The 9,517-nt window shown below is 36.9% G+C and overlaps 1 protein-coding gene across 1 annotated transcript in view; it reads right to left on the reverse strand.

The window, feature by feature from the left end:
- Positions 1-3,904: 3,904 nt before the first annotated feature.
- The window catches only part of LOC103775175 (bifunctional 3'-phosphoadenosine 5'-phosphosulfate synthase 1-like), a gene marked incomplete at its 3' end in the record, with an annotated part of 13,087 nt that continues 7,474 nt past the window's right edge, over positions 3,905-9,517 (reverse strand). The window contains exons 2-5 of the mRNA XM_008942621.1: positions 9,448-9,512; positions 6,519-6,754; positions 5,001-5,139; positions 3,905-4,023 (exon numbers count right to left, since the gene is read on the reverse strand). Of these exons, the coding sequence (XP_008940869.1) occupies positions 3,905-4,023; positions 5,001-5,139; positions 6,519-6,754; positions 9,448-9,512 (559 nt within the window). The remainder of the gene's footprint in view (positions 4,024-5,000; positions 5,140-6,518; positions 6,755-9,447; positions 9,513-9,517) is intronic.

Below are 9,517 nucleotides of genomic sequence, written 5' to 3' on the forward strand. Positions count from 1 at the left end.
GTATAACCAGTTGTGTCAAATGTACTATATTGAGTTCCTAATTTATAGACAAATAATGAAAAAGTGGGCTGAAGTCCTGTAATGCTTGCTCTGCCTGAATATTACAGATATTAAAAATACTAAGCTCCCACATTTACAAGTCTCTCTCTCAGAAAAAAAAAAAAAAAGGAGACAAAGTTGTTTTGGAGCCTGCTGTAATCCACACTGATGATCACATAGCGTACTCTTTATTATCAAATTTTTGATGAGTGAACGAGGAGCTAGACAAGATTGAGAGTTTTGCTCCAGAGAGAATCATTGTGTTGTTCCAGTGACAGCTGCAGTATAATTTGAGGTTAAAAAAACCCAAACCACAAACAGTAACAAAAACCCACAGCTGTACAGAAGAGCAGAATCCATTCCTATGTATTTTCCAGGAACCACTAGCCTCAAGCTTCATGTCTTAAAAAAAAGACTGGCCTTATAAACTGCAACAACAAAGAACAACCCCTAACTTCTACCCTGCTTCAATTCCTCACTGCTCCAAAACACAGGTGGAATACAATTGCAGAGAATTTTGTGAATATAGCCAGGAAATCAGTACTAGAAGGTACCATGTGGACCACCTTCCCAAATACAAGTAACCTAAGCTTAGATAAGAACTTGGCTGTAACTGGTAGGGGATGGGTGGGACATAGAAGAAGGGACAGAAAGTTCATACACTCACAGTAAATTTATCTGAACATTAGCAATTGCAGGGAATTTTGTGAATATAAATTCACAAAAAAAAAAATCAGTACTAGAAGGTACTATGTGGACCACCTTCCCAAATACAAGTAACCTAAGCTTAGATAAGAACTTGGCTGTAACTGGTAGGGGATGGGTGGGACATAGAAGAAGGGACAGAAAGTTCATACACTCACAGTAAATTTATCTGAACATTAGTAGCATAATCAGACCCCAGTGGGGAGTAGTATTCATAGAGCTGCCATAAGCTGATGTCTCTGAGAATGGGACTTCTGTAATAAAACTAGTTAAAAGTTTACAGCTGCCTACTGGAAATGCAACTCTTCCCTCATACACTTTTGCACTTCCTCAACAATAAGCACAGCACTCCTGAGCTACGACTTCAGAAAATATCTGCTGGGCTGAATATTGAACTTATTCCATAGTAAGGAAATACGAACATCATGCAAGAGGCTAGATGGGCTATACTTGTTGAAACAGAAACCATGAATGAAAACAATGAAATATTTACAGTCAAACATCTGCACTAGGCTTGTCTGACTCCATTAGAAACTATCAGCAGATTGAAAGACAAATTTATCAAGCTCAAAAGCCACAGAAAAAAAGTACTGAAAGTACTTGTGGATAGAGAGTAAAAGAAAATAAAAAGAACCTTTCATATGACTCAGACTTGGTAGCTTTAGGAGACACTCATCAGTACTTTGCATTCTAGGTCCATAAAAGAACATGATCTATTGTATTTAAATGCAAAGAAACAAAACAAGTTGATCCTCAAAACAAACCTACACCACACTGGAACTTTACAGATTCAACAGCTACTTATTAGTCTTATTTGTATTTGATTACTTCCTTATTTCTTCCATGAGGAATTGAACATGTTTTTGGAAGAGACTTGGTAAATTTATTTCAGTGTTCTTTTCAAATATTATGAAAAATTCTAAGAACCAAATAATTCCATTACCTATAAAAGAATAATGTTTCAAATTGTTGTTCAATAAATGTGTGTGTATCTGTCTATCTCTATTTCAACACACATTTATACAGTTCCTGCTGTCTTCTCTTCACTGACATTGTCTCGACTAGCACAAAAACAGTCCTTGAAATTCAAGGATTATCAATACTTAGAGTGGGCTTCTTCCCAAAGTTTTTCATAGCCATTGAAATAAAACAAACATCCAAAATTAATTTTAATGTTGCTGGCTATGGTCTTTTTCTTTACTAACCACAATGTATTATTAAAGAAGTACACAGACACAATTTGTTCCAACTAAAGGAAGCCTACAGAAATTATATTCTCCAGGCATCACTGTATCAATATGGCCTGAGAACAAGACTTGCCTGTTCAGCCATGCCTTGGCTTCACTGACTCTCATGAAAGTAAGTAATCACTAAGATATCTTGGCATTCATGATACTGTTGGCTACAAAGAAAGAAGAAAACAAAACAAAACAAAAATAAAGTGCTAAAATGTGCCTTAAGCAAAGGATAGAGCAAAGCTGACCAGGCCAGGAGCCAGCATTCAGCACTGTGTGCCAAGAGCACCAATACAAGACTTTGGGGATGGCTGTCTTGGCACAACGTGATATTGGTTTCTACAGTTATGAAGCACATTGAATTGCTCTTCCAAGCAGGAGGCACAGTGTCTCCCACAGTCAGGAAGTGCCACCTCCCAGAGGCAGGATTCCTACACAGTTCTCTCCTTTTTTCTTCAAAATTTTATTCAGATGAGCGTTAGGGTAAAAATCAAGAATTCTGCAGTTGTGTTCTGCCCTGTCCTGTCTCCTGAGCAACCTTGAGCAAGCAGTGGTCTATTAACTGAGTTTTCTCAAAAATTCAGATAAAAGAGACTAAATCTCTCTATTGCTGTACTGGTACAGATAGCTAAAATTAACTTCATGATGAGGTCTTTTGCTTGTAACATCAGCATTTGGTGAAGCTTTACTCAAGCTACTGCCTACACTCAAAATTTCCAGAACATCCACCTCACAGAAAATCCATGAGTAACTGTTTGCTAGAGTATTTAAATTAAAATAATTGTCTGAAAAGTCATCCACTACTCAGTGGCTATAGATGAGAATATAAGGAACCACATTTCTGCTGCATGAAGATAAGCAAATACGGGGAGGGGGAGGAGAAGGGAGGGATCTCAAGAGGATAAAGCCATCTCATGACTGCCTTCACTTTTAGTGCATTTTGAGTCTGGGGTTTTGGGATTTTTTTTTGTCTGTTTTGTTTTCTGTGGTTGGCTTGTTGGGGGGTTTTGTGTTTCCTTCTTTGTGAAGATTTTTGTTTGGTTGGTTGTTTTATTTGTCTTGGTTTTTTTCAGGCTGGGCAATGAGCTGAATCCACTTATCAGACAAGAGGTGGAGGCCTGAAGGCTTCAAAGGGATGATGTAGATTGCAGGCATGGACGAGGAAAGAGACCTACCTTTTAAGAAGCTATGAACCCATTAACTCAACTCAGCCATGTCAAGCAGATTGGCTTCCTGAACTGATCGTTACACAACTGCAGGACCACTTTTACTAGTGCAAGAAAAAAAACAGTGGAAACAAGGTATCCTGTTTTAGACCCAGCTGGGAGTTGGGCACCACACAGCCACTTGGTCACTGCCTGCCCCCACACCCCCCAAAACAAGAAGGAGAAAGGGAGAAAAATACAAAACCCTGTAAGGTTAAGCACAATTTGATACAATGCAAAAGGAGCAATAAATAACAGTAATGACAACAATATATAAAGCAAATGAGACCACTCAGCAAGGTAAGGCAGCCCTTGACCCCAGCTTTGACCCTGGCCCGGCCCTCCTGTCACGAGCACAACATCAAGTACAGTACTGAATAACCTATTGGCTGGTTCTCTTGTCTATCCAGGCTGTAGCTTAATCCCAACCCCTGGGGAGGATTATATAACCAAGTATATATTAATACAAAGTAATAAACATAAATTAATTAAATATAAATTAATCTTCCACTTGGCCAAGTCTTATTTCACTTAGAGATCAATGTTGTTTCAGTGTTTAGATTTAAAAAGGAAACACACAACAGGACAAGTTTAAAGGCTAGAATTTAAAGATGTATAAGCCCTTAACTCCTAAAAAATGTCCTTGCTTTTCTCAGCACCTACATTGCAGGCAGAAATGCTTTGATAAGAGTTCCTAAGATAGATCTGCATTTCTCTCACCCTCTCCTGAAGAAGTTCCACGACTTGTTGTATACAATCATTCACATCACAGGAATCAGTTTTCAACACAAGCTCTGGGGCTTCTGGCTTTTCATACTCGGAGTCAATCCCAGTAAAACCTGCAGAACATAAAGATCTTAAGTGACTTTTTCCAGAAGATTACCCCATTAACATTGCTCACAGACAGTTTTCTAGACATTCCGTGTGAACAGACAAGTTCATTTAATTTTCATCCTTCATATATGAGACAGGTCATATGGCTTGCTTCTGAGAAAACCTTAGTTCAACCTTATTTATTCCTGGTCTTCACATGATATATTTGGTAGTATTAGAAGTATCAAGCAACCACTCACGTGGAATGTCTTAGGTTTCTTGAATTTTATCATTTTTGATTAATGGTGAATTAATCATTACAGCACCTGCAAACTGAGCTCCCAGAAGTGCCTACTTTAAAAATTGCTTTACTGATTAATACAGGTAAAAAATGTTGTCATCAACCTCTGCAAACTATTCTATAACAGAGAGCAAAGAAGCACTGGAAGCAATACTTGCAATGAGTGATCACAAATTTAAGCTTTTTTTTATTGCAGGCTGTACTTAAGTCTTTATGTGAGGCCAGGGATAGGAAATAATTTTCATAGATATTAGCATAAAACCCTAATTTCAAAGTCTCTTCAGAAGTCTTCTTAATTATCTTTCCAGAAATACAGTGACAGTGCTTTATTTTTTGGAATAACTTAGTAACTCTTATTAATGCAATGCTTTATAGACTTTAGAAAAAATTAGGCTGTTTTATAACTAGCCAATGGGCACACAAAGGAGAGACTAATCCTCAACCCTAAGAGCTTGCAATAGAAACCGTGCAATCTGCTCAAAGTTTTCCAGTATGGGGACAGCCAATTTTGCCCTTTTACTGCCCAATGCCTTTAACTAGTCAGATGCAGGAGCTAGAAGTCCATCTCAACTTTTTGCTTGGGGACCCAGTCCATGCTGCTTAAGGGTGCTACACTCACAGACGAGCACATCCACTTATGTGGAGTCAAATTATACCAGTGTTTCACTTATGCAGAAAGGCTGTGACCACGTCTAGGTTCACCTTTAATTTCTCCAGCCCTGGCTTTCTTATAGAGTCCTTTAACATCTCTCTGCTCACAGACATGCAATGGAGCATCCACAAATACTTCAAAAAAAGGCAAACTTGCCCCTTCATGAATTCGTCTGGCATTATTACGATCCTGAAAGAAAACAGAAAAAAAACCTAAGGATTATTTTCACATGTTGTTAATGTCTTTCTGCTTCTGAAGGTCATTTTAAAGAAACTGATTTTAAAATGTAAACAAGTTTTCAAAGTTTGAAAAAGAAACATGATTTTATCAAATGATGCCCTGCAAGCTACATCAGTTGGGCTACAGTTCACCAATACTAAGAGCTGATATGAAGACCTGAATTTTCCATTAAGCTCATTTATTTTAAAAAAACCAAACCAAAACAAAAAACCACACACCAACAAACAACCCAGGTGCAGAATGCAGGATTTTCTATACCTGTCCCTATCTTAGGAGTTATGTTGCCAACAGCTACATCTGCCTAGCTCACTTAAGTCAGAGGAGGCATTACTTGCTACTCTGGATATGACCACCCTTCTTCTCTAGAACACCAGACTTCTCTACATTCCTAAATCTGAAGAAACTTGTATACACCAAATATTATTTTAATTGTATGGCTTGCCAAACATTGAGACAATTGATGATTTTCATTTAGAGAACAAAAAGCTTTCCAAAAAAACACTAAACCCATGTCTTACTAAATAGGATTATTATTCCTCATAGCCAAGGACTTCTGTTTTACTGCAGGACATTGAGTTCCCCAAATTATTAAGAGAAGAACTGTTTGCATCACTATAATCAAAGACTGTGTTTATTACACTTTCTCACACTGTGAAGTGTCTGAGCTACAGCCCGTGGGTCATTCTTCAAGATACTTGGTGTTCACAAAATTTTTGTCTCTTCCATCCATGTTCTCATACACAGACAAAAACAGTCATCACAAAACAATATGAATAGTGATTTAGGTTAATTTTCAGTATTATCTAATGTCATGTTGTATACCCATCATGAAACAAAGTAAAAAGAACTATGGGCAATTAAAATACTTTTCCCTTAAGCCTCCTGGTAAAATAGAGTTCATGCCATGCGTTCACTGACGGAATAGTTGCTTTTAGAAACAATTTAACTGAGTCTTCAGGCTATGTGTATATCTAGTTTTCATAGTTATGAAGTATTAGAATTTATGTGGATCAAACAAGATATTATAATTTTAAGACTCTTTCTTGGAGTATCAGTTGTGTTTTTCCCAATATTGGATTAATAATTCTGCCTAACAGACTGAAGGACAGTTTTGGTTATAGGACTAATGCAAACTGTTTTTCTAATTTAAGATTAATGTTTCTGAAAGTTGAGTAATCATCTATAGAAAACATAATTGTTATTAAAAAAAGCAAGCAAGCATTTGATTCTGGCTAAGTTCAGTGAAGGGTTCCTATGATTAAAATTCTGACTGATATCTTGCATTTTGTATTTTTCCCATACTTTATCTGGAGGTTTTTTACATTTACCTGAGCATAGGGAGAGATGAAACTAGTAATGCACACCAAACCAGCATCTGCAAACAGCTTAGCAACCTCAGCAATACGACGGACGTTCTCTTCTCGATCTTCTGGTGTGAAACCAAGATTCTTATTAAGGCCTTGGCGAATATTGTCACCATCCAATGTGTAGCATGGAATGCCATGGCATACTAAATACTCCTCCAGTGCCATGCTCACTGTAGTCTTCCCAGCACCAGATAAACCTAGAATATTCAGTAATAATAAAAATGTATATTACAAGCACAGCAGCAATTGTTACTACCTGAGCAAACTAATTTACATCAAAAGGGGAAGATCTCACACTGAAGTGAACTTCAGTCAACAAAAGGAACGGGATCAGACCAAACCACCCTCTGTTCTTACTCCTTGCACAATAACAGCACTGAATTAGACACCACAGACACAAAACCTCACTCAAGACACACAGCAGTCATGCTCCACGAACTGGAGTGCTAGCAACAAATAAAGACAATTTTAATTAACCTTTAAACAATTGAGAAGTCTTGCTGGCACTAAGACTGTTTGCTTTAAATTGGAAATATATTTAAATAATTTTCCAGACTGGATTTCAGGAGTTTATCTGGAGCACATGCTTCAGCTTATAAAGAGCAGTCAATTCCTAAATGGGACATAAACTCAAGTCTTCATAAGATGATATTAATCCTTTGAGTAAGAAAAAAATATTAAGGGTAATGGTAATCTAAAAAAAAAAAAAGCACTAGTATGTAAAGAAAAAATGTTTTTATCTTTATTAGTGGAGATTAATATTTATTTTAGCTTTCAGAGAAAGAAGAAAAAAAAAAAAAAATCACAAACCCAGCAGCTTAGTACAACTTCTAAGACCTTTACAGCAAAGTATGGCAATCAGACTAACAAGCATGTTCTATGAAAACACAAATTGCAAAAGAAACCTTGGCACTTGCAATAGTTTAGGGTAATTTAAAGGAGTCATTGCATTGGTTCCTCTTTCACTCAGTTTAATACCCAGAACCAGCTCAAGGTTGGATTAGACAAGCACTATAGCTTGTGCAGGGCAAGAGAAGGAAAACCAGGCTGGGACCAGAACGGTCTTCTTTTAGCAGGAAGTAAGTATGCCTCCATCATACAAAACAGCCCAAATTAAGATTTCAGCAACTTCATAATTTACTTCCCATTGATGTAGTCTTTGACTTGCAATTTTTGTTCCCATACCTAGCTTGCTATTCACTCAAATGCTCTAGCTTTTCACGTACCATTTGGTCGCCACTGTGTAATGAAATGCAAAAGTTAAGGTTATATAATAATGAATTTTAAAAACAGCTTTTGAGCTGACAAAACTTACACTCTTAAAACTGAGTATTTTACACATGAAAGTAATGCTTTTCTATATTTTGATACATTCCTCAGGAATTTTTTTTTTTTAACTAGGACCCTCCCAACTCAACAGCACAAGACATTCATTAGAATTTATCTCTCAGATAAACCTTAGCTTCAAAATGAAAAGCAATCTCTGAAGTAACTTTCTGTACACTCCCACCCTGTGACTGATGAGGTGAGAATCTTGAAGAAAGTATATAACTTTTTCAGCTTTTATTCTAAAACCTAGCAGAGTTTTAAAGACTCATGTTTGCATAGTTCTATAATGGGTACTATTGCTACTTCCATACCTACAGTCCATTTTGCTCCCCAACATCTTGAATAACCTAGCTTCCCTGACACACTCTTGTTAATACCTTACAGCATTCCTACTTTCCTGTATTCCACCCCCACCTCCCTTCCTCCTGAAGGAAAAAAAAAAAAAAAAGGAAACTGGACATTAAGATTACAGTTGTTTAAAAAGAATGACGTCTGGAAAGCGTTGCTGTGTAGATAACTGAGAAAACATTTTTATCATGACCTTTTTCAAAAGGATATTAATGAATTACCAGGAGGAACAGAAAGGCAGCCTACCAAACCATCTGATCTGAGCATTGAGAGACAGGCTGGAGCTACGTGACAGAAACAGGGAGAGAAAGGGCTCCATTCTTTTACCAAAGAAATGCATGACAGCAAACTACTGTATCAGATCTGTTTGGAATGGTTCTCAGCAATTTGTTAGCAGCTCCTGCTTCACCTTTCACACACGTCCATTAGCAGTAGGGGAAACAAATTTTATTTTGTGTAGTAAGTTTCTCTAATACTCAGTGAAGATCTTTTGTAGTGCAAAAAACAGTGCTCTAAATAGTTTAGAAATTAAATTACATATTTATTTATTTTCAGGTTTAACTGAAAAAAATCTCCTAAGGAAATACATTAAACCTTCCAGAAACTTTGAAAGACAGAACAAAAAAGTCTCCTCACACTGCCAAATCAAAGTTAACTTCCAGAATTTACTTGCCCCCTCTTTTTACAACCAAAACAATTCAGTGAAAAAAACATGGTACTAACTTCAAAAATTACTCCCAATATGCATTCCCTCAACATGCAACTGCTGCCCAAAGGCATAGGCTTATATTGAAATGTTATTTAAACCCAAGGAGACAATAATATTCCAAAGAGGAGACACCTTTATAAAAAAGATTCAGAAACAGACTCTAAAAAACCCCCAAATTAGTTTTCATTTGTTTATAGGTAAAACGGAGAGTAAGAAGAGCCAGGATTGGTTAAAACGCACAAAAAAAACCCAACCCATAAACTCCAAAACTCAGCTGGAACCAAGCCCCAGACTGTCCCAAATAAACAATGCTCCTAGTGTACTGAATAAGTTACATTCTTGGAGCAATTATTTGCTAGTCTAATGAAAAGTAGTACTAAAATTACATCAAGGTCTTAGATTCCACAAAAATTCAAATTTGCATGAAAAAAAAAGCAGCTACAGCTAAGTGGCTTTTAGAGAAATAAGTAAAACAAAAGGATCCTGAGAAATTCATGACTGTACCTGTTAACCAGACTGTGCACCCACGAAAACCACTTCTTGTTCCTACCACTTGGCCTCTCTTATTCCTGCT

Source organism: Merops nubicus, unplaced genomic scaffold (genome assembly GCF_000691845.1).
Source record: "Merops nubicus isolate BGI_N331 unplaced genomic scaffold, ASM69184v1 scaffold14066, whole genome shotgun sequence".
NCBI lineage: Eukaryota > Metazoa > Chordata > Aves > Coraciiformes > Meropidae > Merops > Merops nubicus.